Source organism: Phalaenopsis equestris, unplaced genomic scaffold, assembly GCF_001263595.1.
Source record: "Phalaenopsis equestris unplaced genomic scaffold, ASM126359v1 Scaffold000840, whole genome shotgun sequence".
Taxonomy (NCBI): domain Eukaryota; kingdom Viridiplantae; phylum Streptophyta; class Magnoliopsida; order Asparagales; family Orchidaceae; genus Phalaenopsis; species Phalaenopsis equestris.
Genome location: NW_018165280.1, coordinates 199,119 through 221,772, shown reverse-complemented (window position 1 = coordinate 221,772; position 22,654 = coordinate 199,119). Strand labels below are relative to the sequence as shown.

The window sequence follows — 22,654 nt, the reverse complement described above, 5'->3', positions numbered from 1 at the left end:
AGGAGAGGACCTTGCATCGTCGACTCTCGCTCCCCGTTTGGCGTTTGCATCTACGTCGGCGTCGACGTTCGCAGCACCCTATCGCAGCTCGCATCACAATATCGCTCCACTGCTCGCGTCGTCGTCTTCCTCGATATCGCTACACTGCTCCTGCTCGATATCACTCCACGCCTCTGTCACTCGCAGCTTCATCGTCTACGCCCGACTATTTGGTTTTCTTCTATTTCGGCGATGCTCCTGCTTCTGCGCCCGACAACTCCTCTGTCTTTCAGCAATCTCGCAGCAGTTTAACACCGACAGCCTCTGATGGCGTTTCCTTCTTCTTAGGTTGAGCCGGACAAAGTCTCATTTGCCCATATGGTGGGTAACCCTCAGGTGAAGTCCAGGGTGGTATTCCCCTCAAGTTATAAGAAATCTCGTGAGGGTAGAGATCATTGTCATTTTATTAAGAAGTGAAGTAGGAAAGGTGGAAAAGAAGCAATTTTTTTTTCTGAATCAGAAATTTCTACCCTGACGGAAAAATTCAAGTTTTCTCTTATTAGAAAATTTCAGTTGGGACACCCTTCTATGAATGTTATCAGAGTGTTGTTGATAGTAAGATAGTAAGCAAGTAGAAAGTGTGACTCGTGAATGAGAGACATGTGTTGATCCAACTAACAGTGACTGAAGACTACACCAAAATTTTCTCCAAGAAATATCTTAATATCGAAGGCAAATCAATGAAGTTACTCAAGTGGCCTCCTAATTTCGACTCAAATCATGAAACTCTCAATGTACCGGTATGGTTTAGTTTATAAGCTGCATTTTTTTTACCATCAGGTTCTCTACTCTATTGGGGTCATTCTTGGGGATCATTTGAAACTAGATCTGCCTACTTTCAATCTAACCAGACCCTCGGTGGCCAGAATACTTATGGAAAGGGATATTACTTTACTTGATGTTACTGAAGTCTGACAGGGCACAACCCATAATGGTTATTGACAACAAATCGTCATGAAGCACAAATCCCCATATTGTACCAACTGTAAGATGTTTGGTCGTATTCTTGCTAAATGCCACAAGCTTAACCCTAATTTGAAATCTAAGGTTCAAGTGAATAAGGATTGGTCTAACCCCACTGCTGTGGACATTTTAGTTCCACCTGAGGAGGATACTGCCAGATAGGAGGTGTTTGTTGCCCCTGAGGACCCCCCATGACACTATTGTTATTGTTACTGCGAGTGATGCGGTGTTGGCACCTACAAACTTTATAGAAAACAATAATGCTAGACTATTACCTATAAATGATAGTGTTCAGACTGATGATCAGGAAAGCCTCGCAGCTACACTTCTTCAAGAAGTATCCGGTGTAGAGGCAACTCATACTTCACATATTCTAGAACCTATTATGGGTACTACTGTTGGTATTCCTTCTACTTCAGCTCTACCCCATCAGACTGATTCTTCGGAAGAGGAATGACAAGTTTACACTTCCAGGAGGAAGAAGAATAATGGAGATCTACTAGAGCTCAGGAGTCTTATGGATGATACTTTGGTTACTACGGGTAATGGTCAGCACCTTACCAATCTGCTAACTGGATCACTACCGAGAACAAAAGCCAGAGGCAAAACTAGATTGGGATGACCCACACTTTTTCAGTGCCCGGGTGGTTTTTGGGTTTTTTTTTTATTTCTATATGTACCCATCTTTTACATTTTTTTGTGCGTGTTGTACCGTGTGGGCTGGGTGTTTAGGCCCACCCATACAAACCTATCTGTACATTTCTCTTTAATATATCAGCCCTTGAGCTTTTTTTAATATATATATACATATATGCTCTTTATATTCCAGTCTTTTTTCAACAAGCACTTACTCCGACATATGAGATCGAATCTAAAACATTGATTTAGTTCCTTCTAGTGTAGCCTAAAGATCCTAGGCTAAACTATCATAAGACCATAGACGTCAACTCCCTCTATGTCCTTATTAATTCTACCAATGAACGGATTAGCTTTACTTTGATTTTAGTCTAGTTAAATAATATTCTTTATAAAATTCAAAGAAGATAAAACATGCAACAAAAATTAAACAGAATTTAAATTAAAAACTAAATGTGGTGCGCCAATTTTGAGAACCAAATTGTGAATAATGACCCAAATCAGCATCAACAACATTAACCCAACATGGATTGATTTAAACTCGCTGACCCACATTAAATAGAGACTTGCAACCCATAAACCAACACTTACCATGACCATCCGGTGCTCACCAATTAATGTGGAAAATAATCAACATCAGCCCATTTTCAATTTTTGGAACTCCCCAAGCTAATACTAATAGAGTAGGCAACTTTCAATACTGCCTAAATAGATTAAAATCCTGAAAAAAAAATAATAATTTATTGGTTTCTTATACATAAGCTCAATCTTTTCAATCATGATCATAATAGGCAAATAGCTTCTCATTCTTTATATCAAATCAAATTAACAACCAAAGATGGTCTCATGATTTTGGGCAACAATATGTTATCTTCCATTCCTTGTACAATTTCTCATTCTTTTGGGTGCTAATGGGCAATCAATAAAGTGGACAGGAGAAAACAAAATAATATGTCTAAGGGCAATGGTGAGGGAAGAAGCTTCAATTTGATTATTAGGAATAGCATGGGCATGCCAAAAAAAAATTGGGAAGGCTCAGCATTTGTGATCTTTGCAGCATAAATATCTACTTCGTTTCTAAGTGCATTTGAAAATCTCTTCCGGCATAGTTCAATTATTTTGTTGACTCTATCATCAAAAGCAAGCCTTGCTAACTTTTCTTCTCTTGATTTTTAGAAAAGAGAAGGCTCTCATTGCCCCGTATTTATTAAATGAACCAAAAACTATTTTCACTTCTTTCCTCAATATTTCCTGCAATGTTCAAAATGGGGATTCTGTCGAATTGAGGAAAGGCAAGGGCACTAACTTCAACCAACCTCGCTTTTGCATGTTGCTTAAAAAATTAATTTCTTGGTGAGTTCCAAATTAACTATCTCTCATGGTTGACATTTAAAAAAAAAGATATTATTCCCGTTGGTTTTGTCAAAGATGCTAATAATCTGAATACTGATATAAATCGAATATGACACAAGTCCAATCATAATGTTCCTAAAAGAATGCTTTCCCCTAACAGCCTCTTATAAGTAAACTCATTCTACATTTTTCTCTGAATGGTAGTATTCATATGACCCGTTAGCTGGATTTGGAATCTTAGAAGTTAGATCCCCGTGCAAATTGTTATTTTCAGCTGGATCGTTTACATGTGAAAAACCCTATGTTCAGTTCAGTTTTATAGTATGGTATATGTGGAGCCCCGGTCCACCGTAATTTAATTAGCTTCCTAATTAAGAATATCACCTACCGCTCACCTACCTTCTCACCTACCGCTTACCTACCACATGTCACATACCGCTCACCTACCTCCCACTTACGACTCTTCTGGTTTTTATAAATACTCTTATGATTTGTCATAAGTAAAAGCAAGTCAAAGGCCAAGTCAAGTCCTCTAAGAGAGTAAGAGAGGAAGGGAGAGAAGAAAATAGAGAGAAGAAAATAGAGATGAGATTTTCTTGTAAACGTCGAGGCATTCGACGGTGTAATTCCTCGAAGAAATAAAATCCTCTCAGCTCCATGGACGTAAGCAAATTTGTTGAACCACGTAAATCTCTGTGTAGCTCTGATATTTTTCTGCGTGCAATTTTTTCTCGTTCCATTTTTCCCTTTATTGTCGTCATTTTTTCACAACTGATATCAGAGTCAAGTTCGAATCTAAGGAAGAATGATGGACAGAGACGAAGTGATGGCATCAGAGATCGAGAAGTTCAATGACATAGATTTTGATTACTGAAGGATGCAGATAGAGGACTACCTCTATGGGAAGAAACTTTATCTTCCATTACTCGGAAAATGATCGAAAAAGATGGACGAGGCGAAAGGGAATATGTTTGATCGACAGGTTTTGGGGGTTATTCGATTAACCCTGTCGAGATCGGTTGACCACAACGTCATCAAAGAGAGGACTACTGCAGATCTCATGGCGGTTTTATCAAACATGTAATAAAAGTCATCGGCGAATAACAATGTGCATTTGATAAAAAAGTTTTTCAACTTGAAGATGGCGAAATGTGTCTTTGTTGTTCAACACCTGACTGATTTCAATACTATCACGAAGCAATTGTCGTCTGTTAAAATTGATTTTGATGATGAGATACGTGCGCTGATATTGTTGGCTTCATTGTCAAATAGCTGGGAAGTCATGAGGATGGCAGTTAGCATTTATACAGGTAAATCCAAGATGAAATATGATGATATTCGTAATTTGATTTTAGCTAATGAAGTGTGCAGGAAGAATTTTGGCGAGGCCTTGTGTTCAAATTCGGCGTTGAATGTTGATTCTAGAGGGAGATCACATGACAGGAACTCAAACAGAGGAAGATCAAAATTAAAATCTGGTCAGCAGACAACCAGTTGGAATTGTGGCAAGACTAGCCACATAAAAAAGGAACTGTAAGAATCCTAAAAAGAAAGAGAATAATGACGCTAATGTTGTAACTGAAGAAATACAGGATGTGCTACTGCTGACAGTTCACAGTTCTATTGATGATTGAATATTGGATTCAGGGGCTTCCTTCCATACATCTTCTCGTCGGGAGTTGATGCGAAACAATATTGCAGATGACTTTGGGAAGGTACATCTGACTGATGGAAAAGCTCTAAGCATGATGGGGATGGGAGACGTTGATATTGCACTCCTTAACAATAGAAAATGAACTTTACAAAAGGTCAGACACGTTCCTAAGTTGAAGAAAAACCTCATCTATGTTGGGCAGCTCAATGAGTGTGGTCGTTTGGTGGTGTTCTCAAATAGCACCTGGAAGGTTACCAAAGAAGCATTAGTACTAGATCAAGGTAAGAAAACTGACACATTCTATATGACTACATGTTTACTCAGGCGAAAGCACATGACTCAGAGGTGCATTATGGGGAAGCAGAAGAAGGTCAGTTTTCTGAACAGTGGCAGAGTGTCAAAAGTAAGAAAATCGGACCTTATACAGACAAATGGTGGATAACCACAAATCTATGAAGAAATCTTGTAATATAAGAATTAGAGTAAGTGGGAGCTGACAAAGAAGGAGAAGACGGATTCCCTGTCAGGGAATCCGACTTAGGAGCTGGCAGAACTTCCACCAAATAAGAAAACATTGCACAACAAGTGGGTGTACCGGGTGAAGACTGTGTTTGGTGGCAGTAAAAGGTACAAGGTTGAACTTGTTGAAAAGAGCTTTCAGCAGGGGCGGGATATTGCTCATGCAGTGAAAGTTGTAAGCAGATACAGGAGTAACCCAAGAAAGAGCTTGGTGGTACAAGGTTGCGTTGACGGTAATATGTCAACTAAGAGTGTTACTGTGAGAAGTTGAAGTTGTGCTCGACTTCAGCTGGACTTCTGGCATGAAGGCAGGGGCTTTAAGTTGCAGAGGTGAAGGATATCATGTTTGAGGAAAAAATCGGTACAGCTAGTAGATGATATAGTCAGTAGGTGATGCAGTCAGTGTCCTAGTCTCCAAGTGGGAGAATTGTTAGGTAATATAGAGATCCGATCCACCGCAATTTAATTAGCTTCCTAATTAAGAATACCTACAGCTCACATACCTTCCCACCTACCGCTCACATACCTTCTCACCTACCGCTCACATACCTCCCACTTATCGCTCTCCTAAATTTTATAAATAGTCTCTTATGGCTTGTCATAAGTAAAAGCAAGTCAAAGGCCAAGCCAACTCCTCTAAGCGAGAACTAGAGGAAGAGAGAGAGGAAGGGAGAGAAGGAAATAGACATTTTATTGTAAACGTGAGGCGCTCGACGGTATAGGTCCTCGAAAAAATAAAATCCTCTGCAGCTCCGTGGACGTAGACTAATTTGCCGAATCACGTAAATCTTTGTGTCATCATGGTATTTTTCTGCATGCAATTTTTTTCTCGTTCCATTTTTTGCTTTATTGTCGTCGTTTTTTCACATCAGGTATAGCTACATCTACAACTTTAGAGAAGTGCAATTTTCAACTGGAGATATGTAAATGATTTGCATATATTTATTAGTTGGGGCTTTTTTCTCAAGTACTTGGAGGACTTTATTCTCTCTTGGAAGCCAATGCTTCTGCGGAAAACATTGAAGAGGTCTTCTCATTTTGAAGGAACAAAAATATTAAGAAAAGATTCAAATTCATTGGGACATGTTCTTTCTTGTAATTATGTTAAATTGTTGGCAGGAAAAAAAAATTAGTAGTTTTTTCAATAAACAAGACAAAAAAGTTCATCTTGTTAAATATTCTCTCCCAAGCTTATTTTTGAATTGACAACTACCGTGGAAAAGTTACTTCTTATTATGAAGAAAAGAATGAAGATTAAACATCAATATAAACTATGAAATTGTTTTAAGCTACTATTTAGCTCAATTATAGCTCTCTCTATATATATGTGTATGTGTGTGTGTCTATATCTATATTCATATAACGAGAGAGAAACAAAAGAGCCCTAGCTCATATATACTCTTTGGTCCCCAGAATATGGATCACAAGTTTCAACCCAACCAATGATCTTCTTTAAACTAACTCCTCACAAGCTTTCTATCAGGAACTCACCATGCAACCAGTATTGTTGCCTTCTAATATGGAACCAATCTAGAACATATCAATTTATAACTAATCTCGTGCCCTACTTTCAATTATTAAGATATTTAATAACTGATATAAATGACAAGAGATAGATAAAGAGATAGAGAGAGGGAGAGAGGGTAAGTATAACATTAGATAATAAAAAAAAAATGATGCTTTTGAAAACATAAACCTACGAGTTCCAAGCCAGGATCACTGACGAGTGGAGTCCCAGCGTCACTAATTAATGCAAGGGCTTGTCCTTCTCGGAGTCTCCTTAAAATTGTTTTTTCACGTTGAGATTCATTGAATTTGTGGTAACTAAACTGCAATAAGATCAACATGGAGAGTAACTTCAGGAATATAATTTGCTAAGTCTTTTGTTTAAGAATTTCCAACTAGGTTAAGGCTTGCAAGCACGGCACAACTAACAAGAGGGGTATCAATATTGTAGTGTTGGAATGCCTTGTATCTTCTGAGAGTATCACATCTGCAGATTTAAGGATGCGCAGTGCACTGCATCGTATTAACTAAGCAAAGCTGATCATAATGCAAAAAACTGGTAACAACAATTAAAGAGCAGAGGTCAACCAAAGTATCAAGTAATGAAGATCAACAAAAAGATGAAGTTTAAAAATTAATGTCTCATACTATGAAATTAGGTTGTGGTTTTACTTAGTTGAGTTTCGTAATTATGTGTGTTTAAATAACACTCCCAAGGCAGTCCCAAGTTCTGAGCACTTTCTTTCTTTACATCAAATTTTCTTTGCAGTACTTCGCATCTTCCAAACATTAAGCAAGTTTGATGTTTTAAAACTTACCTCTCATTTTAACCAAAAATTTATGCAGGCTTTTAAATGTATTTCACCATTTGAACTCGTAGAACGTGTGCCACAAAAAAGTTGAAAATTATTTCTCATTTAGTAACTGTTTTTTATTTCCTTCTCGTTTTGACAAGTATAAAATGAAATAACCAAAAATACAAAAAGGTAAATCAAAATTTCTCTTAAAAGTCTTATCCCAATTTTAGCATTTCCCAAAAACATTCAAAAACATCAAGAATAATTTTACAAAGTTCGATGTTTTATTAGGTATGTGTGTGTGTGTAGATATAAGTAATTATTAAATTATTTTCCTAAAGTATCAATTAATGCTACATTTCACCGAGTAATGCAGTGTTCATTCATTATAGCAAAACCACTTTCTGTGATATGCAATGGGGAATTCTTCAAGTAATATATGAGATGCTGGAATTTTAATCATACAATTACTAATATATTAATATAAATCTAAGTACTAAAACATTAAATAAATATTTTCAGTCGACTCTATATCCTGTGAACCGAAGCAATTACCAAATGAACTGAGGTGTGATGGCTAAATCTAGAAGGGGAGAATAGGGCTGTAAACGAGCCGAGCCTGAGCGTGCTCAAGGTCGGCTCGTGTTCGAAATGGCTCGCGAACAGTGTGCTCGTGTTTAATTAGCTCGTGTTCGAAATAGCTTGTTCGTGTTCGGCTCGTGTTCGGCTCGAAATTGTCTCGTTATAATATAAAATTATTAAAATAATATTTAATTTTTTAATATAAAATAAGAATTTTATGTAAAAGTTTTCAAGAGCAAATTTGAGACAAAAGCCCAAGATATTTGTTAACTAAAAAAAATTGATTAAAAAAAACAGTTAAACTGAAGACACCGCAAATTGAAGACAATTTAAGACAAAATAAAAACCCTAAAAATTGATATTATTTTAATAATTGAAGACAATTTAAGATAGAGCAAATTGATGACAAAAATTAATGCAATAAAAAAATTAATATTATTTTACAAAAAATCAACAAAATAAGAACCCTAAAAATAAATTATGTACTTATTCATCATTTTTACAAATTACAAGAATCAAGCATCAAACACTTGTTCCCCGCTATGAGCTCTTTGTTTCCAAATATGGCTTGTGTTTCGGGCCAAGCATAGTTTCATTCTTCTCTGAACTTCTTCACATACTTAACAATATACCAGTAGATCAAGCTTGACAAGCTCTTAATAAAACCACAACGGAGCAGATATGATGCATAATGTCTAAAGAAAATCTCGAATTAATACAAACTATATTATTATCTGCCAAAATAATACAGTCCCCTAAAAAAAACATCCAGAACATCCCAAAACCACCAAAGTGAAACTGAAGTTCAAGAAAACTTTAGATAAAGAGATGTTATTGTTTTGAAAAACTAAATGAAAAAAACATTGTGTTCTTCAGTCTTCACAAAGTCATCCATAAGAAAAGAAAAAATTATGATCTAAAGGCAATAGTCGAACCATAGTACATACGCCTAAAGCTATACAAATCAACGCACAAATGCACAATTGCCGAACTAAATTTCATAACAAAACCCTTATATGAGATCTCATCCATAAAAAAATACATATATAAATGCAATATGCGAGATTTTGTTGCCAAAACCCTACAAAGCTAGTTTTCACTTAAAAAATCTAGATAAATCTAAAAGAAATTTAAGAAAATTTAAGATAAAAGGCGAACCCGAAGATAAACATGAAATAATAGAGAAAAGATACTCAGAGATAACACTTAGGTATCCAAACAAACAACCAATGAACCAAGCAAGAATATCGATCAACCAAGCAAAAATACCGAGCAATCGAGCCAACAGTGACTATTCGAGGAGAATAGAAATAGATATTAGCAGAAGAATGCTGACGGCAAACCCTTAAGCTGTCGAGGTCGAAAGGGTTTTTAAAGATCAGAGAAGATTGAGAAGAGTCAGAAGAGGAAATGAGAGAGACAGCCGGACCCGAGAAATTTCGAGAGGCGAATGGGGAGAACGGTTAGGGGTTTTTAGATATATTGTAATTATACATTTTATATTATATTATTATATAAATATATAATATTTATATAAGTAATATTAATATATTATTATTAATAATTTGTTGTATATTATAATAGGTTTAATTTTATAAAATATGATAATTTATTTTTTAAAAATTTTAATGAATTATAATTTATGATATTTAATTTTATGAATATTTATTATGTATTTATTTATTTATTTATTTTCGAGCCAATTTGAGCTGACGACGAGCGAACAAATTGTTGTTCATGTTTGGCTCGTTTACATTTCGAGCTTACAAATTTGTTCGTGTTCGGCTTGTTCGTTAAGAAAAGGTCTAACACGAGCTGTTCGCGAACAGCGAGCCAAATTGACAGCCCTAGGAGAGAACATTAGGCCCCATTTGACCCCCATCAATCAACCATGAGACGTGGAAGAAACGGGCAATCCAATCAAACATATTTTTTACCAATATTCATCTTGAATTTTATTAATCAATATTGACTAAATATATAGTTAGTCATCTAGATTGTCATAAATTATATACTACGGTTTTATAACATCATGATCATTAGCATGAAAATGTCCATAATTTAAATCATCAAAATAAATTATAGAGCTTCAAACCAACTTCATAAATAATTAATAAGTAACGAAAAATTTTAATTTACATCATGTGCGTCTCCTATGATTCATCCAAAACTCGCACATTTCAAGAAAAACAATCATAATATCTCTTATAAGCTAGAAATTCGATGGGATAAATAATTTTAATAGTGGATTCAAACTATATAAAAATAACATAATATCCCATGTTAATCATTGAAACTAACATAAGTAATGATCAGGCATTAATTCTCTACTAAATAAGGTAGCAAAAGAGGTTGTGCAATCATAATTCAACGTAATCAAATATTTTAAAAATACTCGAAGGCCAGTTGGTCGCACTTATTTAGAATTTAGAGTATTTTAGACATAGCGTAAAATAAATTTAATTTAATTAAAATATTTAAACAATTTTTTTTTTTTTTTTTTTTTTTAACAGCAAATGCAAAAGATCATCATTTTTTTGTTCAAACATAAGTAAAATAAATTCAGTGTAAAACTCAATGGCCAAGTAGCTGTGATGGCAAGCAATGGTGGCTATCAAAAAGAAGTGGCCAATGAGGGCAGGATAGGGCAAGGGCGGCAACAGGTAGACGACAAACCAATAGCAGCTAGCAACGACAAATACGGCGTTTTCCGCAACAACAGCTGAAGATGGGTGACAACATATGGTTGTCGTTGCCTCTTGTCCAAAGCATTTTAATTAAACAAATTCTAAATTGAAAATGAACAAAATGGTGAATTCCTAGTACATCTAGGTTCTTCTTTCATCCAATCCGACAAATAAAGTTTGAAAGCCCCTAAATTTATTGTGCATTTGCTTTTTTAGTAAACCAAATGGCCTTTTAATATAAAATTTCCATCTATAACCAGTTAAATGCAGTGCTCAATGAAAGTCACTATTGATCAAAATGAGTAATCAAGTATTAAAGTTGATCTTAAGCTCTACACTTCATGTTTCAACTTTTGAATAGTGTCCAAGCCCAATGGTAAGGCCAGAAGAAATCAAGAACAAAAATTTAAAGATACTTCTACGACAACAACAAAACCTTTATCCCTCTAAGTGGGATCGATTAAATGAATCATTTTTATCCATTGTGTCCTATTTAGTGTCATATTTTCATTTAATTCTAATTTAATTCTAATAAATTAAGATCGAATAAATTAAGATCGTTTTTTATATAATATGCCCAAGTCATCCTAGGTCTACCTCTGTCTTTCTTAACATAATACTTTTCTAATCAGATCATCGGATGGTTGACGTTTAATGTGACCAAACCATCTAAGACGACTCTCTCTAATTTTGTCTGTCACTGGAGCTACACCAATCCTACCACGGATATATTCATTTCGCATTTTGTCTCTAAGTGTAAAGCCACTCATCCACCTAATCATTCTCATCTCGGCAACACTTAGTTTTATGCTTCTCCTTTAAAGGCCAACATTCAGCGCAATAGAACATTGCAGGTCTCACCACCATCTTATAAAATTTTCTGCGGCTTCTAAGCGGCACTTCTCTATCACACAATAGGCCCAAAGCATTCCTCCACTCTAACCAACCAACTTGAATTCTACTAATAATATCTCCATCAATATCACCATCACTTTGAGCAATGGACCCGAGATATCTAAAGCTTTCACATCTTTTAATAATTTGATCACCTATAGATACATTTCTGTCACCAGAGCTACTACTACTAAAATTACATTCCATGTATTCAGTTTTAGTTATACTCAAACGAAGGTCTTTAGACTCCAAGGTAGGCCTCCATAATTCATATTTTTCCTGAGCTTTTTCTCTAGTCTTATCCACGAGAAAGATATCACCAGCAAAAAGCATACACCAAGTTACATCCTCCTGGAGACCATGCATGGTGTACACCAACAGAAAAAGGAAAATATATGGAAGATACTTCTGTGCTAAATTAATTACATCTAGCTCCAAAAAATATATCGTATAATAGCTCCTTTTTAAAATTTATTCATGAGTTACAATTCAATCTAAGAATTGAGGCATTGCTACAATTTTTAATCTTGAAATGTTTTCTTCTATGAATATGCTCATTTTATCTTCTAAAGTTAACAATAAATATATTTTAGATGGTTAGCTACAACTTAAGTTTGACGACAACAAAAACTACAATGATAATTATGATGATGATTGTGGGTGGTGGTTGTTTAAGAAGATGAAACACTCAAATTTGATGCATTCACAAGTTAAATATTTATTTTTTATAAAAGGTAAGAATCTCTTAAGTTCTACTCAATTATATATGAAAGCATTTAGTTAAAGTTTACTAAAAGCGAATGTGATTTTGGTTCAATTACTGATGAGAAAAAAAATTGCAAATATGATATAAATGCAACTCAATGTTATATTAGACTCTTCTTTATGCAAACAAAAGTAATTTCTATTTGCTGAAATTGAATGGTGAAAAAGTTTGTGAATATGCACATAATTTGTGCATGTACATCTTGAACTAGTTTATTAAAACAGGTAAATAAAAAGCAAGCAAGATTATTTTAATGTTGTAAATAAACGAAGAGCATCTATTTGAACTTAAATGGTAAATGAACTGCTTACTTAAGATTACAATTGCCGATCATCATTACATACCGCAATGTGATATCCTCAAGATTACCAATGGGTGTTGCGACAATATATAGTCCAGATTTCAAGGAACCCTGGAAGAAACGATCAAAGCAACAACAAGTTTACGAATAATTAAAATTATAAAAATACAAAAAAATTTAGAATAATCAAACAAAATGAAAATTGAAACCTAGAACTTTTAGGAGCAGCAGAGGATCAGGATACCGAATGTATAACAAAAAAAAGGCCAAGAACTTTAACAACAAGGTATTCAACTACTCCATAAAATAAGGCACCGCAACATCATGAGTTAATAGTGTAATTCAAAAAAATCTAACAAATCATTTAAATATCGTAATGTTGTAAACATATTTCCAAGTAAATCACCTCCAAGGTGATCATCAATGAAAACATTCGTACAAGATTATGTAATTAAGATTTACAGTTAAAACCCTGCAATGGATATGCATGTTGATGTCCAAATTACAGGAGCCAAAGATACAAAAAGTTATAATAATAACTCTATGACAAGGACAAAAGAGAATATCCATGAGATCTAGGAGACAGAGAAAGAGTCCCAGATGAAAGATTACTGGTTGAATTGATATGCACGGGAACCAAAATCAGCCAATAAATGACACAAGATAAGTGGGAAAACCCATATTATGGCTAATTTTACTTATTTACAAGCAGAACAAGAAGATACAATGTTGATATACATATCGAGGGGTAGATCGTCTCTCAACCAACCCTAGCAAATTAGCCTTAATAAATACTACCCAATATATATTCAAACTTACCCCCCAAAACCTCCCTTTCCTCTCCTCGTGCATGTAATTAGTAGCTTCATGGGTCGCACATGGGGGCCGGTTGCACCCTGGTTTGGTTGGGCCGACCAAGGTCAGACCAGTCAAGGGAGGACCGGCATATCACTTTATTTGATATTCAAGTGTTTCAATCCATTGATATGTGTGCCGCTATTGACAACCCTTATAGGGTCTCAAAACAAAATTAACATAGAACAAAACCAATTATTTGCGAATAGCTATTAAAAAGAAAATGTTTACAAACCAATTTTAGGCCAAAAAATTGAACAAAACTAATAGTTAGCATTTTTATGTGAACTATCATGCTTTGAATGCCATAAAACTTAAAGAAGTGATGCCTGAGTTAACCAAATAACAATGAAAATGCAAATATTATTACTAAAAGCAAATATGTGATTACAACCAAACATACTTCAAAGGAAAATATGACAAACACAAACAAATACAACTAAATTGTTATCCAAGGGTGGTAGTCATATTTGGTGATGGACGGTAAGATGATGGTGAGGCAGTGGATGGCTGTAAGAGAGGAGGGGGAAGTTGCGGATCTCCTTTGTGGGGAAAAATTGGAGTTTGGTTGGTTGAATTCAATTGAAAAATAGAAGCAAGGAAAAAGCCACTTGCTATTCCAAGTGATTGTAAGGAAGTGGGTTGGACTGCGGGAAAAATAGCCGAAAGTGTTGTTCCAGGAAGTGACAGCAGGGGAGGGCGGGTGGAAGTGAGGACAAACGGCTGAAATGAGAGAATAGGTGGTTGGGTGGTTGATCTGCAGAAAAAAGACAACAAGGTTGTTGTCCCGAGCGACTTTAGCAAGGAAAGGGAAATTAGCTGTAGGAGGAAGGATTGCAAGGAGTATAGAAACAAAAGATACAAACCACCTCATGATGAGTTACAATCGGAGCACTTTCTCACATTTGAATACAGCCCTAGAAGGGAGAAATTGAAACGCTTACAGCTTTCCTGACAAAAAACTAGGCAAAAACTTAAAATCTAAAACAAAGGACGAAAATAGATAAGCCATAAATAATTAAGATTGGGTCTCGCTATTAGAAGGTGGTGCCAAAACCTTGGAAAGAATTCGATCAGCTCTATCATGTTTGGACTGATCGGTCCAGGCATAACAAATGCAGACAAGGCTCTCGCGCCTCTCATTGTGTGCCTGCATCAGTCTCTCAAGGTCGGAGGAGCTTCAACTTCATCTGTCAAGGCTTCAGTCTCCTCGTAGTATGAAGTCAGACCAAGCATGTTGAAGGTGGCAGAGTTATTGTAACCTCCCAAGTTTGTAGGGCCTTCGACTATGTTGATATGAGCATCGGGATCCCACTATTGGTTGTGTTTTCTCCCAAAACACCAGAGAAACCTTCCCCACTTGCGAGCAACAATCTATATTGGTCCAATCTTCCGGAGTACATTGCGGAACTAAATTGAGCATTTTTGCTAAGTATACTTTGTTGAATCCTCCAAAAGTAGCCCAAGGTCGGCTAAACCTAACTTGAAGTGAGAGTAGTTTGAATCTCCCTATACGGTGGCAGTCATTGTTGTACTATCGAACCGGATGCCCCAAAACTCTCTCTATACCGGCTATCTTACGTCTGCAACCGGCTTTCCTGTCTCGCAATCCCCTGTCATCACCAAGAATGATCCTTATGATGCTTCTCTGCTAGTGAGGGCACCTGTATTCACGAACTTCATAGAGGGTAAAAGGATGATGTGTTTTCCACCTTTGATGAAAGAATATATGTTCATGTACGGTCATTTTGAGTTTGGCGATCAAGTTGCCACAATCTCCCCAACAAAATGTGACAGGCACTAGGAGTGAGTATTCAATCGGTTCGGTTTTCAAATTGGACAACCGACTTCAACCGAAATCCAAAATTTAATTCAAAAACATTTCAAAAAAAGATTTACCAATAAAATTTGGTTTTCGGTTTATTCAGTTAAATAAAAGTAAAACCGAACCGTAAACAGAAAACCAAACTTTAACAACCAAATTAACTCGGTTTGGTTCGGTTTTTCGGTTTAAAACAAAGATTGCATAAACCTACAGGCATCCATCAGCACTCCATCACACCAAACCTGATCCTGAAACTGAGTTTCCATCGAAAACTTCATGAAACGCTTGATGGCAATGTTGACATTATTCTCCTTCTTCAACCACAACAAGGAATACAATTGAGAATGTGTCTGAGTCGATAAGCTCAATTTGTCCACTATTTGTGTACCTCCATCAATGATGAGACTACATATCTTTCCTTTACAGTGCAAGCCGTTGTTGCTCACTCGATGCGTCAGTTTGAATGACTCGTCAAACCACAAGCATCTCGTCATCATCTAGTGGAAGTTGGTACTTCTCACCCTTCTCCTTAGTTGTCTCTTTGTCGCACACTTTCTCCATTACACTCTGCTCGGTGAAGGACACAATTTGGCTCGTTGGTCAACTGGAGGCTGTGTGCCCATATTCATGGCATTTAAAGCATTTGGGGGAGGGGGGGGGGGTGGGGCGGGGCGCGGCGGGCTTCTCATGTTGAGTGGCTCTATCTCTCTCCATACCAATCTTCTCAACTCCCTGAGGCGAGCTTCTACCGATGTCTCTAACTGTGGGTCGTTGTCTAAATGACGGTTGGTGTCTGTACTGCTTTTGTTGTCTCTCCACCTTCAGTGTCAAAGGTATGGATGTCACCCAAAGACTAGTACAGTTGTAGCTAGACCACGAAATTGATGGACGGCTTCAAATCTTCCAAGTATTTGGCTATCATGTGCTCCTATGGCTCTGTTAGATCACATTTCAACTTGAATTACAAAAACTCCATTGTGTACTCCTCCAATGATAGGTTTCTTTGTTGCTGGTAGTGAAGCCTCGCAAAAAGTTCATGAAGATAGTGTGGGCGTAGGTATTTTAGTTGCAACTCTCACTTTATCTTTTCCCATATAGTAATCTCGTTTTGCCCTCTCTATTGCTCTCCATCTTCGGGTTCTCCCAATATAATGAGGAACTCTTTTTTAGCTTGATAGCAATAAGTTTCATTTTTCGGTCATCCGACACCTTATATTCTATGACCCTATCGACGATCTGCAATCACTCTTATGAAGTCATCCAGATTCATCCTACCCTCGAAATTTGGGATGTCGACTTCACTCTTGACTCTTTGTATCCTCCAACGGGCCCTCCGTTTTTATATCCTTTAACAGGCACTTCATTTTTGTATCCTCGAATGAGTATTTCATCTCTCGGCCTCCCTGATACTGTATCTCAAAGCGTCATGATATGTTTTTTTCTCCGGTGGTATCATCCCTACGAAATGTATTCAAGTGTTCCCCTCCCTCTCTCTCTCATTGTCGGAGCTCCCTATCACGCTCGACAGTGACCTATTCATGGTTTCATTTCTCAATGTCATTGAGTCTTAGCACTTGGCGAAATTGTCGTAGTGTCTCTTCTATGGTAAACTCCTTATCGGCGTCGAACATTTGTTTTCTCGGTGGCATGATTAGGGTTTGGGTTGGAGAGGTGAAAGGGTGTGTAGGGGTGATTAGGGTGGGAAAGAAAATTTTTTGGATGATCGGTTTGGGAAAATCAGCAAAGGGAAGGGTGTTGGGTGGAAATAGAGCTGAGTTTTGTTGGATGCTAGAAACCCTAAGATAAAATTAGGGTTAGACTAGCTCTGATACCAAATAATACTGAAGTTAACCAGATAACAATAAAAAATCAAATATTATCATCAAAAACAAATATGTGATTACAACCAAACAGACTTGAAAGGAAAATATAACGACAAACACAACTAAACTGTATCCAAAGGTGATGGTCTGTTTTGGTAAGTGGGCAGCAACAGGAGGGTGGTGAGGCATTGGATGGCTATAGAAGGATGAAGAGGAAATTGTGATTGGCTGTAGTAGGAAAAGTAGAGTTAGCTGGTTGATATCAGTGGAAAAACAGCAGTGAGGAGTCAACCACGTGTTATTCCAGGCGATTGTAAGAAAGTGGGTTTGACTGCAAAAAGAATAACCGAAAGTGTTGTTTTGGGTGTTGGCAACAAAGGGAGTGGTGGTTGAGAGCAAGGATGCGCTACGGGACAAAAAACAAGGTTGTTGTTCGGGCGACTGCAACAAGGAATGGGGTACCAGAGAAAAGGTTGCAGAGAGTATGGAAATAGAAAATACCCACCACATCAAGATGAGTTACTGTCAGAGCACCTTCACGCCTTTGGATATAGCCTTAGAAGGGAGTAACTGGGACGCTGGCGGCTATCTTGACAAAAAACCAAGTAAAAATAGAAAACCTATAAAAAACAAATATATAAACCCTAGATAATTAGGATTTGGCCCCGTTGTTGAAAGGAGGCTCCAAAACCTTAGAAAGGAGCCAGTTGTCTCTCCCCTGCATAAACCAATCAGTCCATGCATAAGAATGTGAACGGGGCTCCCACGCCTCTCACTGCATGCCCGCATCAAGAAGAGTTTTCAATTCATTCACTGCATCATGAATTAGAAGGTGCTATTATCATTTCTACATTGGATCTATGGTTAGGATGTCATCAAATTCGTATGCACAACAAATACATACTCAAACCAACATTTTGAACTCACAATAGACACTTTGGATTTTGAGTTAATGCCCTTTGGTTTGATAAAAGCACCTTCAAACTTTCGTACAATAACAAATCAGGTATTTTGAGCTGTCTAAGAAAGTTTGGTGTTGTTTTCTTTGATGATATCATGGTTTTGTGTATGAAATTTGACATACGTTAAGCAATAATTACAATGCAACTAGCAATATGTAAATTTGAGTAGTCAACTAAAGTAGAATATATTGAACACATTGCACAAGCCGATGTGGTAAAGGTAAATCAAAAAAAATATGAGTCATGTATACATGGCTTGCACCGAAAATATTTATCATCATCACACAAACACATAAGCGCGCACTATTTATACATACATACATAATCATATACAATACATATATATAATATATACATCACATATATGAATGCATGCATCACATGCATACATACATATATATGTATTTGTATGTGTGTGTGTATGGTCTATACAATGTGTTTGTATTGTGATTTAATGTATGTGTGTAAGATGCTTACATGTATATACCATTAAAAAATGCATATATGATGTACATATGTTATTTATGTATCACATATGTAAGTAAGCATGAATGTATGTATGTATGTATGTATGTATCCATGCATAAATATATACATATAAGCTATATACATATGTACAGCATGGTTTGATGAGTTACTATCATCGCTTCATTGCTAAACATGCTTTATTTGCAGCTCCATTAACATATTTATCAAAAACCAAAGCATTCCTATCCTGATTTCCAAGGCCATACAGGAGATAAGATGGCTAAAGGGCTGCCTAGCCTAACTTTGAGGAAGGATACAGGACCCGGTTGAATTTATGAGGAGGCTTGGGTAGTTATGTTTTCTAGAGTTTTCATCTGCTGCAAAGATACTTTTATGTGCGTATTGCTTTCAGGTCGTATTAGCGTATCAGTTGCGGCTCAACGAGGCAATAACAACCGTTTTTGCATCGAAAGGAATTAAAATATGTTTTATTCCGGATAATTTTTTCGTTCCTGTCAAAATGTACACCGCGATGAGGAATATACAGGATTAGGGCCTCGAGACTGACCTTCGTAGAGAAGTTAACGTGATTGACGGGCTCGGTTGCGGAGATGGCATCGCCTTCTGAGCTCGAAGAAGCACAGCGAAGAGAGCCGGAGGTAGAGAAGGGCTGCGCGAAAGATCGGAGCAGGAGAGGAGAAATGGATGGGGCTGCCAGCTTTGAAATGGCGGAGATTTGAAAGGGTCGGGCGAGTGGGTGCATGCTTCCTTGCTCGCTGAATACTGATTGAAAAGCCAAAGCCGCCGGGAGAAACAAATTTATAGATTTTTTATCCTACCTTGAATAGTAATAACATGGAAATCTGAATAATTTATTAATTGAAATGAATATCCTTCTTGGAGCAAATATTACATTCAGATTTGGGACTTAATTTACGACTGAGTTTAATGATGGGGTGTTGCGTGTCAATTGGGTCCGCCGTAATATATTGGGATTGGTCAGATTTATGAGTCTTACTTGACACGTGGCGTCTCACCATTGGAACTAAAATATTTTCTTTTCTCCGGGACAATTCATGATCCGCTCGTTTCGGAGCTCGATAATTTCATAAAAAATTCAATGCGAACTTGGATAATAAAAATTACGGTAGAAAGAGTAGAACCTTTTTCATGAAAATCCATATATATATATATATATATATATATATATATATATATATATATATTGTGTCTAGAGCTGTCAAAAAAACTCTTTGTTTGCGAACAACTCATGTTCGGCTTGTTAATTAGCTTGTGTCCGGCTCGTTCGCTAAGCGAGCCGAACACAAACAAATTTTTAAGCTCGAAATGTAAACGAGCCGAACACGAACAACAGTTTGTTCGCTCGTGTTCTGCTCAAAATGGCTCGAAAAAAAATTATATAACTTTTTATATAACAATATATTACATATATCATTTATATAATAATATATTATATATATTTATATCTAAGTTTAAATCATAACATCTCGTGTAGCAATGTGATTAGTGCTTTCTTTTATATAGATTTGGTCGAGGTTCGAATCCCACACTACATATATTCTTTTCAATTTATTTTTTTCTAGCCAATTTCGAGTCGAACACGAATGCGAATATTTAAATTGAGTCGAACACGAACATATTGTTCACGAGCCGATTTTGAACACGCGCTGATTTTAAACACGAGCTATTTCGAATGAGTCGAACACGAGCCCAGCCTGAGCTCGCTCAAGCTCGACTCGATTACAGCCCTTGTGTGTGTGTGTGTTATGAGGTCTAAGCTAGTTTAAATTATTCATTATGAATTGGTGATTATACGTATAGGTTTGTCACACTCCGGACCCGAAAGTCTGTACACACAAATAATACAAGGCATGTTGAAAAATTTTAATTTATTTTTTATTCTCAAAAGAAAAATTTATGCGAACAATAACAGAAAAAAAAACTTTATTTTTTTCATAAATATAAAGTATTGAGGATATAACTGAAAGAAAATATAATATTTGAAAGAAACTAAACTAAAAATAAGGAACAATTACCCAGACCCAGAAATAAAGATATAATGATTAATATGAAACATAAAACATCAAAAATAAGTCTAAATCTAGAAATTATGCTCTGATGGACACAGTTAGAAAAGTGATTGGGTGAAACTTGTTATATAAAAATATCACGGGTGAGTTTAAAAATCAAACTCAGTAAATAACTCTATTCATTAATGCATAAATGACAGAAAAATGTGCATACGGTATGATCAATAAACGGAGACGATTTACTATGTGTACAACTGAACTTGCAAAGATTATCATATGCTTGTGATCAAGAATAGAAAAAACTCAAACACATGCACTTTTATGTTGGTATTTACATGCCACAACATCATGAGTTTTTTATGCAGATAAATGCATAAATCATTTAACAGGTGGGCATCGATCCCATGAAAACCACTGATTTCTCTGAAGAATCCATCGGTCCAACTAGTTATAACAAAAGGGTTTAATACCGACAAAATTTTATAATATTAGTTATAGTTTTTGCATCACAATTAAAAAACAATAACATAACTCCAAAATGTCCATAATTAGTTATAAACAATTATAGAAAGAATTAGATTTGTCGCATGAAGCTATAAAAGAAATGATATATATTAATCACAAAATGTGAACAAATAAATATAAGGTCAAGCAACAATAAGGTTAATTTACACATTAAAGTAATTATGAATGATATAATGTCAACATATTTTTTTTCATTTAACATAAATCTCGATTCAAAACACGAATTTCGAGATAATCTTTTGAGCAAGAAACATTAAAATTTTAATCAAAAGTCATCCAGAACTCTGCTTTCAGCAAACATATAGTCAAATTGACAGATTCGATGAGACAAACCCAATGATATCAAAACTTGCTTAATACAAGTAAAACAACCTCAGATAAAGCCATTAAATCACTTTTGGAATCATTATAAGCATATTTGAAAGATCAAGCGAATGTTGAATCTGACAAGCTTATAGTCCAATCGAGCATATCGACAGGTCAAATCCAACGAGCTCAAAATCGCTCAATTCTAACATCATTAAGACACTCAAATGTTCACCCAAGAAAGCTTTTATGAACGTCTAATCTAAATGGTTCATATTCCTGCATTAATTGCACATGGAACTCTATAAATAAAGCCCTACCCCCCTCTTTAAAAAAACGAGCATGAGGCTTGAAGAAGAGCTTAAAACTTTGAGGAGCCGAAGTCTAGCATCACTCAGATGTTGTCGACTACTTCTGACCTCTGCCGACCGCCGTCCACCACCATCTGTAGGTCATCTTCGACCGTTATTGATTGATGCTTGTTCCTTACAATAATTTTATCCGCAGGTCGACGTTGTAACTTAGGAAACCTTGTACCCTTTCCTGCTTGTGGGACAAATGGTTACAACTGTAATCATCTTTTTATAGTGGAACTCTTTAGCTGAGCCAAACTCTGGGTTTTTCATGTAAAAATTTCTTGTGTCACTGCTAGTTATTTTCTCACTTCTTAGTGTGTGCATAATTTTTGTACCATGTCAAGACGATGATATGTTACAAATTCAACGATTTGATTAGCAATCTAACACCAATTAGAAAGTAAAATTAACCATGCAATTATTTTCATTACTTGGGTATAACCAGATCAACATGCATTATTAATATCATAATTATTTTTATTGTGTCGGCACTATTTTGGTGTGGAGTTTGCCCGTAAGAAGCTGTCGGTCATCGGAATTGAAATCCCGTTGCCCGCTTCGGAAGGACGTTAAAAAATTTAATTTTGAAAAAGATGAAGTCAAACTGACCCTATAATTTTCATAGTTTAAATGAAAGAGCGTTTTACCTCAAACCCTGTATCTATCCCAAAGGATGAATACAATAATTGAGGGTGAGGCTCGATCAAATAAACTAGAGAAAGTCATGACATCCGTTTGATCTGCGGAACCAATATATTGGCCGACAAATTCCCCTATTTAATATAA

At 36.1% G+C, this 22,654-nt stretch overlaps 1 protein-coding gene across 1 annotated transcript in view; it reads right to left on the bottom strand.

The window, feature by feature from the left end:
- Window positions 1-19,403, bottom strand: part of LOC110031641 (ribosomal RNA small subunit methyltransferase I) — a 55,617-nt gene extending 36,214 nt beyond the window's left edge. The window contains 5 exon segments of the mRNA XM_020734958.1: window positions 6,865-6,993; window positions 7,100-7,128; window positions 7,131-7,183; window positions 12,741-12,808; window positions 19,199-19,403. Coding sequence (XP_020590617.1) covers window positions 6,865-6,993; window positions 7,100-7,128; window positions 7,131-7,183; window positions 12,741-12,808; window positions 19,199-19,393 — 474 coding nt within the window. The 5' untranslated portion in view covers window positions 19,394-19,403.
- Between the last annotated feature and the right edge of the window lie 3,251 nt (window positions 19,404-22,654).